Genomic DNA, 21,674 nt, shown 5'->3' on the forward strand with positions numbered 1-21,674 from the left:
CTGGTTCACATCTTCCCTAAAGGTTTCGGATTAGAAACTATCAGTCGATAGTTTGACTTCAAAATGTTTTTAAAGAATTTACCACTCCATCCATTTTCCACTGATTTTTGTACCTAGCAGTAGCTGTAATTGATAGTGAAAGTGAAGTTGCTCAGTCGTGTCTGACTCTTTGCGACCCCGTGGACTGTAGCCTACCAGGCTTCTCCATCCATGGGATTCTCCAGGCAAGAATACTGTAGTGGGTTACCATTTCCTTCTCCAGGGGATCTTCCTGACCCCGGGTCTCCCACATTGGATGCAGACGCTTTAACCTTGATAGTAATAGATAGTAACACCACAGGTGGCTCAGTGGTAATGAATCCACCTGCAATGCAGGAGACGCAGGGAGACTTGGGTTCAATCCCTGGGTCAGGAAGATCCCCTGGAGGAGGAAATGGCAATCCACTCCAGTATTCTTGTCCAAGAGTGGACAGAGGAGCCTGGTAGGCTATGGTCCATAGGGTCGCAGAGTCCAACACAACAACTAAACAGCAGCAGTAATAGATAGCAATTGTTGAGTCCTTATTATGTACTTAACACTTTGTTATTTTTAAGCTTAAATAATCCTGAAAGGTAGATATAATTATCCACATTTTACAGTTGGGGAAATTGCACTTCAGAAATATTAAGTAACTTGCCCAGTGTCACGTAGCTTATGAAAGAGGTGCAGTTCTGAGTTGAAGCTTGGTTTACTCTGAAGTGGCTCCATAATGCTCTCAGGTGAACCAATTACATTTCTTCAAATTAGAAAATTTTCATTCTTTTGTTGATACTAGGAGGTAGGACATTTAGCTCTTTTAGCTAGTGATTTTGGAATAAATCCTGAGATTTCTGATTACTGTAGTTCAGTATGTATCAGACAAGGTTTTGTGATGATGGCATCAGAGAACACTTAATAGTGTCTCACTAAGCTTAGTCTCTGTATACAAATGGGCACTCACTAAGTTTTTGCCGAATTGTGCATTTCACTGTTAACTTTCTCTAACTACTATCCTGAACTCTTTCAACTGAAAAGAATTCACATACCTCTCAAAAGTGAATTGGGAAGCCTAAGGTTTACATATTTTGTAAGGAAAAGGTGCGGCCAATCTTCAAAAAGTATATTTTGTTAGTGCTCTTGAAGTTTTTTCTAAGCATTTTGTGTTTGTCAGGAGATGACACTATCTAAATAATGACATGATTCATTAGGAACAATTTTATAATCATTAAAATCTGGCAATTAAAATTACAAATCTAGTAATGAATAATCATGTAGGCAATAATCTATCACAGCTATTCCTCAAAATAGCAGCCGATGCTCATTAACTTTTAAGCTTTTGCTTCTCCCAGTAGGAATAAACTTTATTACTTCTTCTAGAAAAATACTGCTAATTATAATAAAAATTTCAAGACACTTTTTTTGACATCGGATTTGAAACTGTTTTAATACATTCATTATAGATTGTAATGTATTCACTGACAGTTCTTTCTGTAAGACCTTCATATAACAAATCTTCTTAATATAATGAAACTGTTGGCAAAAGACCTACCAGATTGTCTTTGATAAAGTGAGCCTAGGACAAAAGTGCGGAGAAGGCAATGGCAAGCCACTCCAGTACTATTGCCTAGAAAATCCCATGGACGGAGGAGCCTGGTAGGCTGTAGTCCATGGGGTCGCTAAGGGTTGGACACCACTGAGCGACTTCACTTTCAGTTTTCACTTTCACACATTGGAGAAGGAAATGGCAACCCACTCCAGTGTTCTTGCCTGGAGAATCCCAGGGACGGGGGAGCCTGGTGGGCTGCCATCAATGGGGTCACACAGAGTCGGACACGACTGAAGTGACTTAGCAGCAGCAGCAGCAGGACAAAAGTGAGGAGGAACTGGATCAGGCAAGGGCCTTGGCATCTGATGTAGTTGAGCTAGCATCTTTTATAGCCTCGCTTTAGTCCTTAGTGAAGTGAAGTGAAGTCGCTCAGTCGTGTCCAACTCTTTGCGACTCCATGGACTAGCCTATCAGGCTCCTCCATCCATGGGATTTTCCAGGCAAGAATACTGGAGTGTGTTGCCATTTCCTTCTCCATTTCCTTCTTTACTCCTTAGTAGATTGTTCTAATTAACCAGTATGTTCCATAGTACATTTTGTATGCATGTATGTATGTTTTTTAGCATTATTATAAAAAAGAGATAATGTATTATATATAATATATATGTAATATATATATTTACAGTTCCCTAACATTACTATATCTTTATAGTAATGTTTTTAACTGTTAGAATTATTGCCTAACCGTATGTATACAGTAGCTGGATGACAGTAATACAGATGAGTTGCAAGGCTGCCGTATTTCATGTGGATGCTTTATTGATCCGTTATTTTTGTAACACTGGGGAAAGCCATGGTAGATGCAGTGTTGAGCCTGCATTTTCTCTGGACACCTCTCTCATTACTGTGACGATGGTTACATCTAGATTCTGAATACTCAGAGACACTCTAGCGCAGTGTTAGAGACGCTGAACTCTTAATCCCCAGAGAATAAAAGGTAACAAATCCTTAAAGGTGCTCCGCCTCCTCTGTGAGTCCTTGCCCCTCTCTTTCCGACACAAAAACAGTCATACGTTTTAAAAATAATAAAGCTCGTAAAAACACAGTGGTAGACACGAGAAGATGTGTTCAGATATGAAGTGTTAGAGTCAGTCCTAGTGCGGTTAAGGAGGCTGATTGGATGGAACCAAAGAACAGATACCTAGAACTCGATATAAACTGTTAAAGGTGAAGATGCATATACTATGCAACTTAGTAAGAAAAAGGTTTATTCGTTCATTTATTCAACAAAAAACTGTTGCGCACCTTTACTAAGTTCTCATCATTGTGCTTGCCACTGACCACACAAGAATAAGCAAGATAGACAAGACTTCTGCCTGCTTAGAACCAACCAGGTATCTTCAGCTGTGAAGGATGTTGCGTCTCTTGCTCAGTTTTGTTCACAGTGTTTGGGGGTCCATGCATAGGGTCTCAGGGTAGATTTCCTGTGGGCAGACGAGTATATAAATTATAATTCTTCTGTGGTTCAGAGGAGTAAAATAGAAGACCAAAGTTGTATTGAGGGAAAAATAAAGGAAAAAAAGAATAAATAGCTAGAGCTGTAACTGTTAGCTGTTTGCAGGAATTTATTTTGAGGGGATAGCTAGGAATGCTTGTCCTTAGGGTATTAAATTTTTTTCATGTTCTTTGCTTCCTTTCCTACCTCCCACTGTGTGTTTTACACAGATGGCATGCAAAGTTCTATTTGAGGCTATTGAAACTTATGAGAAAATACTGGTCAATTTTAATGAAAATGTTATATTATTGAAGTAAGCATTTCTTCCTGCTTATGTAATAGAGAAATAGAAATTATGAGAATAAAATGACATTTTCAGCTTTTCCACCAATTTCAGTCTCAATTGTGCATTAAATAAATTGAATCTCTAATAAAATATGAGAATCCCTAATAAAATATGAAATCTCTAACATCATGTGTTTGTTTTCAAGTTTTTACTTTTGCAAATAATGCCTAGCAAACATTTATACACATTTATCTTAAAGCCTTTTGCTGTTTTTTTCCTCAGAGAATTAACCCTTAGAAGCAGATTGATTATTCAGAAGAAATATAAGACTGTTGAGACATATACAGTATCCTTAGTCAGTTTTTACTACTGGCAGGAGTGTATCACAGTTCCTTTTTCTGTAGTTTCACCAACATTTAATATTTTTAACACTTGGTTATTAGTATTTAATACTGTACATTAGTATATAACTTATACTGTGTATATTTTGTGTGTATGGTTTGTGTTTCGTATAGTTTGTGCATTATTTTAAAGTAAATTTGATACACATAAAATGGTATCTTATTTTCATTTGAATCTTTTATAAGGTTGAATATTTAAGAATTGTTAGTATTTTATGATAAAACTTGTCATTATAGTCACCTATTTTTTGTTTAAAGGAGTTTACCTTTTCTTTTGGTTTATAATAGTATATAAAATATCAGTTTTATCCCCTGGCATGTGTTGTAAATGTATTTTCTCCAGTTTAAGAAAACATAATTTTAAGAAAGAATTAACTACTTGTGAATTTTAAACTTAAAGAGGGTTAAATGATCCTTATATAACAATAACTTTTTTTCCTCCCTTTTTAGGTTTTCTTTCTACCATTAAGTAATACCATCCTCAGCTGTTTTAAAGATAATTCCATCTTCGCCTGGGAATGTGATACTCTTGTTTGCAAATATCAATTGCCAGCTCCACCTGAAAGCTCTAATATATTATACAAAGTGTTTGCCGTGACCAGGTAATGTTCACTTTGAGACACTGAGGATTTTTATGAAATTTAGCCTCCAGTGAGATTTTATAAATTTTCATTCAGTATTTTATTGTCATCCGAGCAAAAGTTTCCTTTAAACTAAGATATGATCTCAGATATGGTATTAAATTTTTTACTTATTGTACACAAAAATATAAAAAATATATGAAATCCTAAGGCTGGTATTCTCATTAGCTATAATTAAGCATCAACTAATAGCCACTCCTTTCTTGTCTATAATTCTGCCTGTGCTTAGTCACGTACAACTCTTTGTGATCCCATAAACTGCCCGCCAGTCTCCTCTGTCCGTGGGGTTTTCCTGGCAAGAACACTGGAGTGGATTGCCATTTTCCCCTCCAGGGGATCGTCCCAACCCAGGGATCAAACCTGTGTCTCCTGCATTGGCAGGCAGATTCTTTACCACTGGTAACTGTCTACTACTTCTGTACTGTGTCGTCGTAAAGCAAAGCCCAAGTGTATCGTTTCATGCATAAATATTTCAGCGTGTATCCGTAAAGGATAGGACCCTTTTTGAAACACAACTGTGGTACTATCATTACACCTTTAAAAATTCATAATACTATATCTAATTATTATTCATAGTTCACGATTTGTCTGATAATTGTTTTTGTGGTTGATTGTTCAAGTTAGGAACAAAATAAGGCTCACACATGGCCTTGGTTGATATATCTCTCTCTATATTTTCTTTGCAGTTAATTTGTTAAAGAAATGGTCATTTGTCCTGTAGTTTTCTATATTCTAGATTCTGCTCTTTGCATCCCTGTGATGCTATTTAATGTGATCTTCTCTCATCTATCGGAGAAGGCAATGGCAAGCCACTCCAGTACTCTTGCCTAGAAAATCCCATGGATGGAGGAGCCTGGTGGGCTGCAGTCCGTGGGGTCGCTAAGGGTCGGATACGACTGAGCGACTTCGCTTTCTCATCTATATTTACTATAAACTGGTTATGTCATATTTCCTGTAAGTTGGAGGCTTGATCTGATCTGGTTTGATTTGGGAGCAAGAAGACATTATAGGTGGTTGGTGTACTTTCATCTGGAGGAACACAGAACTCTTTCTTATGATGTTAATGGTCATTGTTGATCACCTAGATATCCTGTGTTGCATTGGAGGTTAGCAAAATGGAACTATTCTGTCTTTCCTTTTCCCTTATTAACCAGAACCTTCTTGAGAAAGAAACTTCCTCTCATCAACTCTTTGGCTACTTTTCTGTACAGTTAGTAACGGAAAATCAAGATAAAATGCTGGATTTCTTCCTCTTAAAAAAAGAAAACCTTTTCCCCCAAAATAATGGATTATTTATTGGCATATTCAGACATGGCCATTGAAGGTCTTTTGTCTTTAATCTTTGTAAACTCATGGATTTAAGCATAGTTGACGTGGTTTGTTAAAATTATTCTTAGTGATGCTCTGGTTCTCTCATCTTTGACCAGTGAGATTATCTTCGGGTTGACTCTGAACCCTCTTGATACAACCCCTTGTCTATGATGTGTGTGTGTGAGTTGCTCAGTCATGTCTGACTCTTTGCAACACCGTGGACTGGAGCCCACCAGGCTCCTCTACCCATGGAATTCTCCAGGCAAGAATATTGTAGTGGGTTGCCATTCCCTTCTCCAGGGGATCTTCCTGACCCAGGGATCGAACCCATGTCTCCTGTGTTTTTGCAGGCAGATTCTTGATCACTGAGCTACCAGGGAAGCCCTTTTTCAGGCTACTGCAATATAATAGCTTTCTTACTTTATGTATTTTTAATCTCATTTCCTAAAGTCAGTCTCTGCAAAGCAGCTTGAGTGGTCTTCTTAAATCATTAAATCATTTCCCTGTCAAACTCCCTTGAAAGGCTTTGCATTGCTCTTAGGAAAATCCAGCTCCCCGCCATATCCCCTTAAGTCTTTTGTCCTCTGGTCTTGGCTTCCCTCCCTTGTGTCATCTTACTTCCTCCCCCATCTAATTTAAGTGTTCAGCCACACTTGAATATTGCTTCTCATTCTTCCTTATATAGTAACCTTATTCCTGCCTCAACACTTTTGTATTGGCCAATCAGCAATACTGACAAGCATGGAATTCTTCCTCCAGGGCACCTTGCAGTAGCTCTCCCTCCTTTCCCAGCTTTGTAACATCACCTGTTTAAGTTAATAAACATTAAGAATTAATTTCCTCAGAGGTGCTAGCCACATTTTAGTTCTCAGTAATCACATGTGGCTAATAGTGACTGTTTTGGTTCTTGCTGTGTGAGTTTGTATTTATTTTTGGCTGCATTTGGTCTTTTCTGCTGGGCCCGGGCTTTCTCTAGTTGTGGCGAGTGGGGGCTGCTCTTCCATGCAGTGTGCAAGCTTCTCACTGTGGTGGGTCTCTTGCTGTGGCATGCGGGCCCAGCAGCTGTGCCTCTCAGACTCTGGAGCGAGGGCTCAGTAGTTGTGCATGGACTGAATGGCCCACAGCATGTGGGATCTTCCCTGATCAGGTGGGGAACCTGTAGCCTCTGTACCAGATTCTTATCCACTGTACCACCAGGGAAGTCCAGTAGTGACTTTTTTGGACAGCATAGGTGAGAACATTTCCATCATGATACTGGATCAGGTTGGATAGTGCTGCTATAAATAATTAATCCAGTCTTACTTTTTTTTAACCTGTTTGTTCTGCAGGGATGGCCGCATCCTGGCTGCAGGGGGCAAATCAAATCATATTCATTTGTGGTGCTTGGAAGCGAAACAGCTATTTAGAATTATCCAGATGCCCACCAAAGTTCGTGCCATTCGCCATCTGGAATTTCTTCCGGATAGTTTTGATGCTGGTTCTAATCAGGTTAGTAACATAAAGGTTAGTAATGTGGTACTTTTTTGGAAAAATCGTGTCAATTTCTGCACCATATTCTCTTATTTAACTTATGGCAGCCTGATTGTTTCAAGGATTGGAAATTGCCAAAACCTTGTTAAGAGTCTACAATTGAAACAATGGAAGCCTCTTAGGTTCTATATGTTAATGATAATTTGCCCTTTTCCCTAAACTTGGTATACTTCCTGTCACATTCTGGTTTACAGGGTGATGAAGTGTGCTTTTTTTTTATTTGATCCTTAAAGAATTCTTTGAGCATAGGCAGGGAATGTTTCACAGACTGTGACATGAAACTAGGTGACTTGTCGACACTGCTGTTATAAGGATTAAAAGTAGGACTAGAATGGAAATTTTCTTGCTCTTTTGTTGTGGTATGTCTTATCTACCATAACGGGTTGCCTTGAGCTTATGAAATGTGTTTTCTTTCTATTTAGCCTTAGTTTACAAAGTGCTCCCCTTCCACACACCCTTTTTCTTTTTAATAGTTGGGCAGTTGAACCTTAACTTCTTCATTTTAAATTATCTTGGGTCTTGCCATTAATAAATTTGTGTGTGTTTTATGTATATATGTATGATGTGTGTGTATATTTATCATATCTATTTTAAGTTTAAGTAGATAATGCTTTCACATGGTAAAAAAAATCGTAAAAAAAAAAATAGGCATAAAGTGAACTCTTACTTTTCTCTCTCATTTGCCCAGTTACTCACTCTCCAAAACCACTGCTGTTATATAATCTTATGTTTTTCCCATTTTGCATTTGTTTTCTTTACTTAGTTTACCTTGAAGATTATCCTATGTCAGTACAAAACTTCATTCTTTTTTACAGCTTTATAAATTTTTTTAACCAATCTTTTATTATTGGGCACTCAACCTGTTTTTAGTTCTCTTCTAGCACAAATAATGCTGCAATACATCACTTTTGCACATGTCACTTCACACATCCTGTCTGCAGGGAAAAATAAAATCCCAGAGTTAAATAGTGGTACCAGCATTATGTGCATCTGTAGTTTTGATAGGTCTTGCCTTCCAGAGAAGTTGCGTCAACTGAATGAGGGGATTCCTACCATCTGACCAACAGAAAAGCATGCTTTTTAGATTGTCACCTTCAAATTGCCTCCAACTATGTCCAAACTGTAGGCTTTCACATAACAAGGGATGTCAGTGTTTCGTAGACTGGTGACACTGCCTGACAGCCCCTGGCCTTGGGGAAAGAACCTGTAGACGCAGCACTAGAGGGATTTATTGTTTTATGCATTTAAGCTTTTCTAGTACGTGTTTTTAATTTTTCAAGTTGTATGAGTTACAGCTGTTTTTTTCCCCCTTAAAAGACTAGCTTCCTTCGGACTTCCCCCCACCCCCACCCAACACTGTCCTTTTTTGCAGCTCACAGACTTTCTCCCCCCACAACCCAAATGCTAGTTACAATGACAAGGTCACAGGTTTTTGTGGGGCAGCAGGACAGCTGTCAGCTCTGCTCAAGCTGAGGATGGAAAAGGGAAACAAGCCCTCCACCCTCTCTGCTTCTGCCAGCCAGTGTGGAGTCAAAGTGAAGAACTGTAGTCCCCTCTCCTTCCCCTGGAGGGATTGGTGGAAGGGAAGAGGCTCAGGTGACCTTTCTGTAGTCTCCCAGGATAGGCTCCTTACTGGTTCTGGTTAGGGCCAGGCTTATCTGGACCTGAACTGGGCAAATCTGCGTGAGCCGTGATTAGGGATTTTAAATAAACATCATGGCTGTCTGTGAGTATGGTCTCCTCTGATTGTCCTCCACCCCACCACTGCACGCCCCGCTAAGAGAGAACATATGTAGATATACTCATGTGTATGTGTGTAGTTTGACTTTTTAAAATTGAGGTGTAATTGACATAGAACATGTTAGTTTTGGGCCTTCCCTCATAGTTCAGTTGGTAAAGAATCCGCCTGCAATGCAGAAAGACCTCAGTTCAATTCCTGGGTTGTGAAGATCCACTGAGGAAAGGATAGGCTACCCACTCCAATATTCGTGGGCTTCCCTTGTGGCTCAGCTGATAAAGAATCAGCCTGCAATGCGGGAGACCTGAGTTCGATCCCTGGGTCAGGAAGACTCCCCTGGAGAAGGGAAAGGCTACCCACTCCACTAATCTGGCCTGGAGAATTCCATGGACTTTATAGTCCATGGGGTCACAAAGAGTCAGACAGGACTGAGTGACCTTCACTTTCACTTTCAGGTTAGTTTCAGGTGTGTAACCTGATGACTTAGTATTTGTATGTATACATTGTAAAATGATCACCATAATAAGTTAACATCTGAGACTTTTGAATTTTAAATGTGTTTTAGGAACTCACATGTTTCTCTCTACTCTTAGGTTCTTGGAGTGCTAAGTCAGGATGGTATTATGAGATTTATTAATATACAGACTTGTAAACTTCTCTTTGAAATTGGGAGCCTTGATGATGGAATTAGCTCATCAGTAATTAGCCCACATGGACGGTACATTGCATCTATTATGGAAAATGGCAGTCTGAACATATACTCAGTTCAGACTTTAACAAAAGAAATAAATAAGGTATGTTATCAAGTAAACTTCCCTTTTTTCTTTTAAGATTTAAATGTTGTATCATCAAAAATAAAAGCTCTGTTACAGTTTTTTTAACTTCCTTGCACCATTATCCCTTTTCCTGCATGTGTTTTTTCGCTCTTACTCCCAATGCCACGTCTCCACACTTTGCTCACCTGTGCTCCATTCTTCTTGCCTAGAAAATCCCATGGATGGAGGAGCCCGGTGGGCTGCAGTCCATGGGGTCGCTAAGGGTCAGACACGACTGAGCGATTTCACTTTCACTTTTCACTTTCACACATTGGAGAAGGAAATGGCAACCCACTCCAGTGTTTTTGCCTGGAGAATCCCAGGGAAGGGGGAGCCTGGTGGGCTTCCGTCTGTGGGGTCACACAGAGTTGGACACGACTAAAGTGATGTAGCAGCAGCAGCTCCATTCTTAAGCTGCTGCCTTTGTCAGAGGCCTCTGTCTGTTGTCCCTGTCCCATTCGAGGTACCCCTCTGATCTGCTTCCCGAAAAAGGTCTGCAATCCCAGTCTGTTCATTTTTCTCTCTTTCTTCCCCTCTTGCAGGCTAGACACCTTGGCACACCTGTGACTAGTCCTCTGTTTCCCGAATTAGTCAGTACTCAGTCATGTCCTCCTTGAATCGGAAACGTCTGTGCGTGGGCCGCCTGTTCGCCATCTCCGCCTTCCTTGTATTGGCGCTCACTGACTGCTCTCGAATAACAGTAATCTCAGTAAATATACCTAAACTCAGAGCCCTCGGTGCCTGCTCCTCCTCAGTCATCTTCCACATACCATTTTTCTACAATAAGGCTTTCATCATCTAAAATAATGCTGTTCCGTGGCCTCCGTCCCTTTGCCTCTTGCATTAAGTCCAGACTCCTCTGCCTCCTCTCAGCATCTTCTCTGTTTTTGTCTCTACCTAGCGTGTTTCCCTGGCTTTCTACTTCTCTTACTGTCCCGTGTAGACACCGTGCGTGTTTCTACATCTGTGGTTATCCTACACATTTCATCTGAAATACACTTCCTGCTTCTCTTATGGTAATCTAGAATTTCTCCAACTTGTTGCATCAAATAGCAAAGCAAGTTTTACCTTGGATTGTTTTCTTCTCTTTTCTGGGGTTGGGGGAGAATATTTTTAAAAAGAAATTATTTATTTTTAATTGCAGGATAATTCCTCTACAGTGTTGTGTTGGTTTCTGCCATACATCAACGTGAATCAGCTGTAGACACACCTATGTCCCCTCCCTCTTGACCGTCCCTTCCACCTCCCGCCCCATCCCACCCCTCTAGGATGCCACAGAGCTCCAGGTTGAGCTCCCGGTGCCAGATAGTACATCGCACTGGCTGTTTTACATATGGTAATACACGTTTCAATGCTATTCTCTCAATTTGCCCCACCCTCTCCTTTCCCTGTTGTGTCCACAAGTCTGTTCTCTATGTCTGCGTCTCTGTTGCTGCCCTACAAATGAGTTCATCAGTAAGAAGTTCTTGTTACAGAGAAAAACCAAAAGATACAAGATAAGCAAATCAATAAGTCTAACCATTCTCAGATGATTTTGAAATGAATGCCTACCAAGGATTTTTTTCTATGTGTGTAAATGTGTACAGTCAGCCTGCATATTCACAGATTCTATTTGTGAATCTGTCTGCTGGTGAAATTCAGTTTTCAGTAACTCAGTATTGTGGCAACTCTGTAAAACGTAACTACCGCGGATGATGAGGACTGTGTGTGTGTGCCGTGTGCGCAGGCGAACACATTCTCTTTAAACGTGTGGAATTATGCTCTACTGTTCTCGCAGACGTAAAAAAGTTTAATAACACTATTTGCACTTAATGAGAGTTCTTAGCCCAGCTGGATATGTAAGAGCGAGATAAATGTTATTAACAGAAAGAGAGATCTGAGAAAAACCAAGATAAGCATGTCATTGGCTTCCTCTCTGTTGTTTGTTAAGCAAATTGAGATCAGATTGATGAAAAGCTAGCTTAGAAGTAGGATTTTTTTGACACATTACCAACACCACCAGTGTCTCTATGGCTATTCCAGGCTTACAAAATGCCCAGTTTTATACAAAACTTATTAACCATGTCCCATTCCTTCAAGTCCTATTTTCTTGCCATTGAAGAATTTCTGGTATTCTGCTGATAATAAGTAAGCTAATTCCTGTTTCTGTGCTGAAGTTTCAACACTCCTGAGGTGTGGCAATTCAGGTCATCTCTCAGGCTCCAACTTTTGGGAGATTCTTTCATTAAGGACTATGAAAAATGTGGCACTAGAATTAGTATTTTAATAATGATTTAGAAGAATGGACTGAGGTTAGATGATAGTTCAAGAATGTTAAAGATGCTTAGTATTCAGAAGTCAGACCACTGTTACATTTCATAGATAAAGAATTGAATCTTAGAGTAAGTAGTCACTGTACTTTTCCTTTGGTCAGAGTTATTGTTACTGTATTTTGCATTACTCTTATATTCTTTCAGATGTGAATAAATAATAATGTATCCCAGAAAACCACTATTTAAAAAACCCCTTACTGATGCAGTTAAAACTTTAAATACTTTGCATAATAATTTTAAAACAAAAGTACAATAGCAGTGCCATATATATTATTGCATTACCTACTCTTACGCACGTCACAATGTTACGTGTCGTACATACTGCAGCTGACAATAGGGAATGTTTTCCTGGTCTCCTGTAATAGGTGCAAATTTCAAAAGCAAGGGGCTTCCCAGGTGGCTCAGTGGTAAAGAATCAGCCTCCCAATGCAGGAGACACAGGTTTGATTCCTGGTTCGGGAAGATCTCCTGGAGAAAGAAATGGCAACCCCCTCCAGCATTATTGCCAGGAAAATCCCATGGACATAGGAGCCTGGTGGGCTACAGTCTGTGGTCTTATAAAAAGAGTCAAACACAACCTAGCAACTAAGTGAGCAACTGCTGCTCCTTCAAAGCACAAGTCCTGAACTTTTGAAGGCAACATGAGAAAAAGTTTTGTTTGAAACCTCAAAGTAGTCTTTTTATAGGCTGTTATTTAAAAAGAATGGTTGCCTTGTTCTACTTATTTATTTTGGGGGTGAGGGAGGAGGAGGTCAAAAAAATTTGGTTTCTGCATCAAAGAGCTTTCCCAAAGAGTGGTGATTCATTTCCATTGTACATCATCATGGGAGCACACTGTTCTGGCTTTCATGACAACTTGATTTAAGGTGATGCATATAATTTGTGTTTTTTGGAAATCTAATATGTTCATTTGGACTTTAGGGGTTTTCCTTGTGTTCTCATATAAGAGTCATTGCCACTTTGACTTCAAGAAAAAATTATTTTAAAAACACAAATCCATCTGTCTTTGATCTGGGTCTGGGCTAATTACTAAGGAAACACTTGGCCATAATGGTCTCAAACATTTAAACATCCTGTGAAAGTCATTGTACTTTAATCATGTTTAGAACTCAGAAAGCCAGAGGTACTTTACCTGCTCATTTCCTTTGAACAAGGATGATCATTTTATTTCAAAGAAAGTGTTATTCATAAAGGAAATGTCTTAGTCAAGTAAGTTGAAGTTGTTGGAGGCTTATCTTCCTATTTGATAAGCCCCATCAAAATGAGGGTTTGGCGTCTAAGACTGTCTGCACACAGTCTCTGAAGCTGTTGATGCAGTTGAGGGACTGACAGCCATCTCCATGTAAGTTAGAAAATGTAGCCAAGGACAGAGGCAAGGGTGCTGTGCTTTCAGAGGACAGTCATGTTACAGTTTCCCTCAAAAGAAATTTCACTGAAGCCCAAAGAATACTAGGGTGCTTCTGTCAGCCTTTTAGAGGGCCATGGGCTACAGATTACTACTGTACTATGAACTTTTATTGTGCAGGTATAAAGGATGGATTGATACTGTATGACTTAAGGCCAGCTTTCAAGGAATCATTCAATTCTATTTATCTTTGTTAATCAAGATCTTTATTGTGTTCCTCAAAGGAATTTGGCAGAAATTTGCTTTGACTCATTAGTCAACAAGGAAGCATTCTTGGATACGTTATTTATATTTTTTGTATCAAGGCACAGTATTAAATTGACCAAAATAAAATTTTTAAATACTGTGTTTCCAGATCTATTTTCTAAAGATAGCCCCTGGTTTTTTTTCCTCCCTTTTAGCCACCTCCTCCTCTAGTGAAAGTGATTGAGGATTTGCCTAAGAAGAAAGGGAATTCTGGTGATCTTAAGGTGAAAGTGACATCAGGAAGAGTACAGAGGCCAGCGAAATCAAGGGAAAACAAAATACAGACCAGAATATTGAAACAAGACCTGACTGGCAGTCTTGAAAAGAAAGAGGTAAGAGTATATTAAACTTTTCATTTGTCATGACTCTGCTGTAAACAGGTCTCATGATTCCTAGTCCATCATCGTTCTTCCTTCTCTTAAGAATTAAAAGGGAAATTTTAGAAAAGCAGCAAGTTGTAACTGAAATTATAACATGCTTTTTAAAACTTTTTAATATAAAATTTAAAAGTGTTTTTAATATAAAATTAATGCATACTTTTTTTTTTAAGTCAAACAGTATAGAATTTCACTGCCCAATATGGTAGCCACTAGTCACAAGTGGCTGGACTGATTTGAAGTGTGGTGTATGTGTGAAGTACACATCAGATACTGAAATTTTATTACCAGCAAAAGAAAGTAAAATATTTTAAAAATTGATATATAGCTCATTTACAGTTTTATATTAGTACAAAATAGTGATTCAGTATTTTTACAGATTATACTCCATTTAAAGCTATTGTAAAATATTAGCTATATTCTCTGTGCTGTATATCTTGTTATATATCTATACTATTATATTTATAACAAGCTTATTATATATAGTAGTTTGTACTTAATTTCCTACCCCTAAAGAAGGAAAGGCATCATATTAATTAATAATACTATGCTGATTATATTTTCAAATGATAATATTTTTATTACATTGGATTAAATTATTAAATTTAAAATTTTTACCTGCTGCTTTTGACTTTTTTAACATGGTTCCTAGAAAACTTAAAATTACATTTGTCTCTTGGATTAACAGTTAATCTGGCATAGAAGGCTGTAAAGGGACAAAACCCAAAAGTATACTTTTCTTTCTCCCTGTGCCCTAGCCCACTCTTCATTACACTCCCCAGAGGTGATCATCGTTAATAATCGTTCATCTTTCAGAAAGTTTCTGTGTATAAATATATACATATATAGCTGTGTCTGTTACCTTTAAATTTTTTTAAATAAATGGAGTCATACTATATTACTGTTTTATAACTTACTGTTATCATTTAACAGATTGACTATTTATATTAGTGTAGGTAGTGCTACGGCAGTTAAAAATATTCGCATAGTATTGCATTTATGGATATACATTAATTTATCTCACTAGAACTCTGCTTACTGGCATTTAGGTTGTAATATTAGTCTCCTGTTTTTACATTCTGTGATGCAGTGGCTGTTCTTTGAACATTTGCACAAACATGTCTGTAGAAGAATTTTTAAGTAAGAGCATGTGCATAAAAATTTTCATAGTAGCCAAATTGTTCTTCAGAATTTGTGTGTGTGTGATTTATTCAAGAAAAACTTAGAACCAACCAAAATGTCCACCATTAGGTAACTAATCAATATAAATTATGGTAGAGCTTTATAATAGAAATCTAAGAATATTTAAGAGGAAAGGGAAATGATTGTAGTATGTTAAGTATAAAAAGCAAGCTACAAGAACTATATGTTTGGTTATCTGTGTGCTTAGTCGCTTAGTCATGTCCAACTCTGCTACTCCTTGGATTGTGGCCCTCCAGGCTGTCCATGGGGATTCTCGAGGCCAGAATACTGGAGTGGGTTGCCATGCCCTCCTCCAGGGGATCTTCCCAGCCCAGGTCTCCCACATTGCAGGCCAATTCTTTACAATCTGAGCCACTTTTAAAAAGATAGGGGTACGTACGTATTATTTTAAAAACTCTATAGGAAAGACTGAGTTACTAATAGAATTACCTGTTTCAGTCAGTTTTATTATCTTCTTTATAGGTTTTTTTTTTTTGTATTTTCCTTATTTTCTGAAATTGAAAGAAAATATCAGCAATAGAGAAACTGCTAGCATTTTCAGGAACTTTTAAAACTTTTTATTAACAGTAAATCAGTCAGTCATATACATATAAATGGAGAGCTCAGTACATTTTTACAGACTGAATACACCTGCACTGTCAGCACCCCGATCAAAAAATGGACCTTTCCCAGCACCCTCGAAGGCCCTCCACTTCTCCCTTCCAGGCGCTTCGCCCCTTACCCCAATGATAACGATCTCCTATCTTTTAACACCTTAGATTAGTTCTGCCCCTTTTGTGCTTATGTTCACTGGATCGTTTAGTTGGTACTCCTTTGTGTCTGGCTTCTTTCATGCATCATATGCGAGAGATCCATGTGGTCATAAACCATTCTATATCTGTATAGAATTCCCTGGTATGACTAAGCCATGCTTTATCCATTCTGCTATTGGTAGGCATCTGAGTAGTTTTCTAGTTGTTTTTTGCTATTAGAAACTGTGTTACTGTGAACATTCTAGTGCATCTTTGGTGAACATAAGGATGTGTCTCTTGTTGGGTATAAACCTAGGAATGGAATTACTGGCTTATGGGCTATGCATATGTTCAGCTTTAGTAAATACTGTCAGAGTTTCCCAGGTGGTTGATTTAAACAATCCGTATTCTCACCATGAGGTATTTGAGGGTTCTAGTCGCTTCACGTTCTTACCAACTGTTGGTGTTTTTCACATTAATTTTGACAGCCTCTTTTCTTCTATAAGCAGTTTTAAAAAGTGAAGCTTGCATCAAAAGAGGAATGTGTAAAGTGTTGTCTACCAGGGAAATTCAGTAGAAACTCAGTGCTCAGGGTTTTTACTGAAAGCTGGTTATAGGCAGCCCTGTGTAGTACATTGCAAAACTCCACACAAGGACCCCACACGGAAAGCGGGTGGTCAGCTTAAACCACACTGTACAGGTTAGGCACAGTGAGCTGCTCCCACTGGTTCTGAGGAGGGTGGAAACTTCCTGAAAACCCAGGTATACGGACACCAGACAAGGGCCAACCTGTAGGCCTTTTTAAGGGTAGCAGCCTCAGACCTGCCATGTGAAATCTCTTCTGGACCTACTCATATCCACATTAAGAAATAGAGTGTTACCAGTAGCTTTGGAGTCGCCTGTGTGCTTGTCCTCAATCTTATCTTTCTCCCTGTCCCACAGATGTAACCATTGTCCCCACTTCTGCATTAATCATGTCCTTGGTTTTCTTTGTAGTTTTATCACTTCTACAGTATAGCCCGAAACAAAGTGTTGCCTAGTTTAAATAGCAGGCACAAAGCTAGCTGTGTAAAGAATGGGGCACATTGACCCTATGAGTTGAATGCGCTAGTGAGAAGAGCTGAATGGTATATCTGAGACGTAGTTTGCCTTGAGCTTTCCTGAAAGTTTACAGGAGCCTTTCCTGGGAAAACTAGTGGGCACAGTCATGACTGACTTCTGGGAAATAAAAGTGACACCACAATCAGGGCATCTGGCACACTTGGTCTGGATTACAGGTGGAAGGCCCACAGAAATGTATCAGAGAGCAGGCGGCTTCTAAAAACCCGTGTGTGTGCGCTAAGTCACGTCAGTCATGTCCGACTCTGGACTGTAGCCCACCAGGCTTCTCTGTCCCTGGGATTCTCCAAACAAGAATACTGAAGTGAGTTGCTGTGTTCTCCTCCAGGGCATCTTCCTGACCCAGAGACCAAACCCAAGTCTCTTATATCTCCTGCATTAGCAGGCAGGTTCTTTACCACTAGCACCACCTTGGAAACCCTTCAGTTCAGTTCAGTCGCTCAGTCCTGTCCGACTCTTTGTGACCCCATGAATCACAGCACGTCAGGCCTCCCTGTCCATCACCGACTCCCGGAGTTCACTCAAACACATGTCCATAGAGTCGGTGATGCCATCCAGCCATCTCATTCTCTGTCGTCCCCTTCTCCTCCCGCCCCCAATCCTTCCCAGCATCAGAGTCTTTTCCAGTGAGTCAACTCGTCGCATGAGGTGGCCAGAGTATTGCAGTTTCAGCTTTAGCATCAGTCCTTCCAATAAACACCCAGGATTGATCTCCTTTAGAATGGACTGGTTGAATCTCCTTGCAGTCCAAGGGACTTTCAAGAGTCTTCTCCAGCACCATAGTTCAAAAGCATCAATTCTTCAGCGATCAGCTTTCTTCACAGTCCAACTCTCTCATCCATACATGACCACGGGAAAAACCATAGCCTTGACTAGATGGACCTTTGTTGGCAAAGTAATGTCTCTGCTTTTTAATATACTATCAAGGTTGGTCATAACTTTCCTTCCAAGGAGTAAGCGTCTTTTAATTTCATGGCTGCAGTCAGCATCTGCAGTGATTTTGGAGCCCAAAAAAATAAAGTCTGACACTGTTTCCACTGTTTTTCCATCTATTTCCCATGAAGTGATGGGACCAGATGCCATGATCTTTGTTTTCTGAATGTTGAGCTTCAAGCCAACCTTTTCACTCTCCTCTTTCACTTTCATCAAGAAGCTTTTCAGTTCCTCTTCACTTTTCTGCCATAAGGGTAGTGTCATCTGCATATCTGAGGTTATTGATATTTCTCCCAGCAATCTTGATTCCAGCTTGTGCTTCTTCCAGCCCAGCGTTCCTCATGATGTACTCTGCATATAAGTTAAATAAGCAAGGTGACAATATATAGCCTTGACGTACTCCTTTTCCTATTTGGAACCAGTCTGTTGTTCCATGTCCAGTTCTGACTGTTGCTTCCTGACCTGCATACAGGTTTCTCAAGAGGCAGGTCAGATGGTCTGGTATTCCCATCTCTTTCAGAATTTTCCAGTTTATTGTGATCCACACAAAGGCTTTGGCATAGTCAATGAAGCAGAAAGAGATGTTTTTCTGGAACTCTCTTGCTTTCTCCATGATCCAGCGGATGTTGGCCATTTGATCTCTGGTGCCTCTGCCTTTTCTAAAACCTGCTTGAACATCTGGGAGTTCACGGTTCACATATTGCTGAAGCCTGGCTTGGAGAATTTTGAGCATGACTTTACTAGCGTGTGAGATGAGTGCAGTTGTGCAGTAGTTTGAGCATTCTTTGGCATTGCCTTTCTTTGGGATTGGAATGAAGACTGATGATGCTTTGAAAGTGCTACACTCAATATGCCAGCAAATTTGGAAACCCTTAGGCAGCTCTAAATGGTGGGTCAAAGTATGTCCCTTCTATGGGTGAAATGCATGTGCTCAGCTAATCGTGGCTTCAGGACACAGAAAGGAAGTAGGGAATTCATCAGCTCATGGTTGAGACGAGAGGATGAAACTCAGGCCAGTTCATCTGGGCATTTGTCCTTTGGCAGCAGGTGTCTTGGTGATGACCGCAGTGAACATGTCTCTTTCGTGGATCATGTTGCTCCAGTCTGGGCTACTTGCCCTCAGCGTCTGGTCCGTGGCTCTCAAATGGGGAATCTTCATTCACTGTCATCTCAGGCTGCCCCTTACCTCCCACTTACACTGGATTACCTGTTTCTTATGGTAAAAAGTACACTGAACTAAGTCAGAAAATCTGGCTTTGAGTCTTGAACTAACACTTAACCGATCTGTGACTTTGAGCAAGTTGGGAAGCTTCTACTGACCTTTCCATTTCCTCAAAGAAGGGAAGCCAGAGAGTCTCTTGTGCTTTGTAGTTAGGCTTAAACGAGATACTCTGTACATACGGGTTTATGATTCTTAAATCTACAAAATATTTTCCCATTAAGATAAAAATTGAGTTAAAAATAAAAGTGAAAAAAGAGCAAGATAAGGAGGAAGATATTGGAATGCATTGTTCTTGCTACAGGGATTAACAAATGGCAGCCCATGGACCCAAGCTAAGGGGTCCTTAGCTTGGGTGCTGGGACCTCTGGCTGTTCAAGCTAAGGATGAAGTGGAAGTTGCTCAGTCGTGTCTGATTCTTTGTGACCCCATGGACTACACAGTCCATGAAATTCTCTAGGCTAGAATACTGGAGTGGGTAGCCTTTCCCTTCTCCAGGAGATCTTTCCAACCCAGGGATCGAACCCAGGTCTTCCGCATTGCAGGCAGACTCTTTACCAGCTGAGCCACAAGGGAAGACCAAGAATAGTGGAGTGGGTAGCCTATCCCTTCTCCAGCAGATCCTCAACCTAGGAATCGAACCGGGGTCTCCTACATTGCAGGTGGATTCTTTACCAGCTAAGCTATTAGGGAAGCCCAGCTAAGAATGATTTTTACTTTATTAAATGGTTGCATTTTAAATGATTATATAGGCATCTATATAAGTGTCTGTATAATATCTTTGATTTATTGCCTTTTGACCTGAAACCTAAAATATTTACTGATTGTTGACAGAAAATGTTGGTCAGACCCTATATTAGGGTAAATAATAGGTCATAAACTCTATGTGCTGTGTATATACACACTCAGGAGAGAGAAAGATTTTGTGTGTATGGAGAGAGTCCCATGATATAAAATTATTTTTTACTGTGTATTGTGTTCTAAAGTTAGAAAGCCACAGTGGACTTATTGATACTATTTTTTTTCTCTTTATAGAATGAGTTGTCAGATGGATTAAACAAAAAGCGTTTACAAATCTTATTAAAAGGCTATGGTGAATTTCCAACGAAATACAGGTAAAATTTAAATTCTTACATGTTAAATCAGTCTTATCCCCCCAGTTTTTCTTGGTTAAAACTGTTTTAATTTCAGAATGTTCATTTGGCGCTCGCTGCTACAGCTGCCTGAAAATCATACAGCATTTAGTAACCTTGTAGATAAAGGCATTCATGTGGCATTTCTCAACCTTCAGAAGAAATACCCCATCAAAAGCAGGAAGCTACTCAGAGTATTACAGAGGTATGTTCAGTATTTTGTAGCAATGTGTATCTCCCCCAAGGTACTTATTAAATACAAATGGGGAAAATAGTGATTTATAGTAGAGAAACTTAGCAGACACCTTCTTACCCAGGTAATCAAATTTAAAATCACCAGTAATAAAGATCTTACCTCTGTATTAATGCACATCACTTTTGTGGTACTCTTGCCAAAAGTTTATATCCTCAGTCTCTTTGTGGGAAAACAGGCAAATCCAAGTTTCACCAAATTTATCTTCTGTATCATTTTTTATAATCTGAATATATTATTTAGTCAAATTTAACATGCTTTTCTGGTCTTTATTTCCTTATTTTATTCACAGAACCCTCTCTGCATTAGCTCACTGGTCTGCCATTTTTGGTGACACACCATATCTTCCACTTCTGGCATTTCCATTTGTAAAATTGTTCCAGAACAACCAGCTCATCTGTTTTGAAGTTGTTGCTACGCTTATAAGTAAGTACAAAATGAAACCAAGAGTAGATACTTACTTGTACCTTTTCCTGATATCTTTTCATCTTTGCAATGTTTAACAATTCTGGTGTGAGACAGACCTAGAGCATGGACAGTTTGGACATTAACACAAAAATAAACCTTTTTACTTAAATAAAATTTAGATGGTTGCATTTTGCATGATATTGTTACAGGCTAGATTTTGTTAGGAAGAAGGAAGCAGGTGCTTCACCAATAGAAAGTCAGTTATTGTCCAGAAGAGTGCAGTAGGTATGTAGAGGTTTCAGCACACGAAGCCTGATGTGGCAGGTTATAACCGTTACCCCCATTCTCATCATCCTTTCGTTATTACCTTTACTGAGAGCTTTGTGTGTACCGGGTACCATTCTCAGTGTTTTGCCTTTAGTAACTCACTTAACCGGAGAAGGCAACGGCAAGCCACTCCAGTACTCTTGCCTAGAAAATCCCATGGATGGAGGAGCCTGGTAGGCTGCAGTCCGTGGGGTCGCTAAGGGTCGGACACGACTGAGCGACTTCA

The 21,674-nt window shown here is 39.5% G+C and overlaps 1 protein-coding gene across 5 annotated transcripts in view; it reads left to right on the top strand.

The window, feature by feature from the left end:
• Positions 1 to 21,674, top strand: part of TBC1D31 (TBC1 domain family member 31) — a 70,667-nt gene that overhangs the window by 19,820 nt on the left and 29,173 nt on the right. For 4 of the 5 annotated variants that reach the window (XR_016039352.1, XM_088844813.1, XM_055431910.2 and 1 more), the window contains 7 exons: positions 4,198 to 4,349; positions 7,028 to 7,187; positions 9,561 to 9,761; positions 13,901 to 14,077; positions 20,363 to 20,442; positions 20,519 to 20,665; positions 21,006 to 21,139. Coding sequence is in view for 4 of the 5 variants with exons in the window: in XM_088844813.1 (XP_088700939.1) it covers positions 4,198 to 4,349; positions 7,028 to 7,187; positions 9,561 to 9,761; positions 13,901 to 14,077; positions 20,363 to 20,442; positions 20,519 to 20,665; positions 21,006 to 21,139 (1,051 nt within the window). In the remaining variant the exon portion in view is untranslated. The remainder of the gene's footprint in view (positions 1 to 4,197; positions 4,350 to 7,027; positions 7,188 to 9,560; positions 9,762 to 13,900; positions 14,078 to 20,362; positions 20,443 to 20,518; positions 20,666 to 21,005; positions 21,140 to 21,674) is intronic. The other variant, XM_088844812.1, reaches the window with a different exon arrangement.

Source organism: Moschus berezovskii, chromosome 16 (assembly GCF_049115385.1).
Source record: "Moschus berezovskii isolate FMDL1 chromosome 16, NW_MosBer_1.0, whole genome shotgun sequence".
NCBI lineage: Eukaryota > Metazoa > Chordata > Mammalia > Artiodactyla > Moschidae > Moschus > Moschus berezovskii.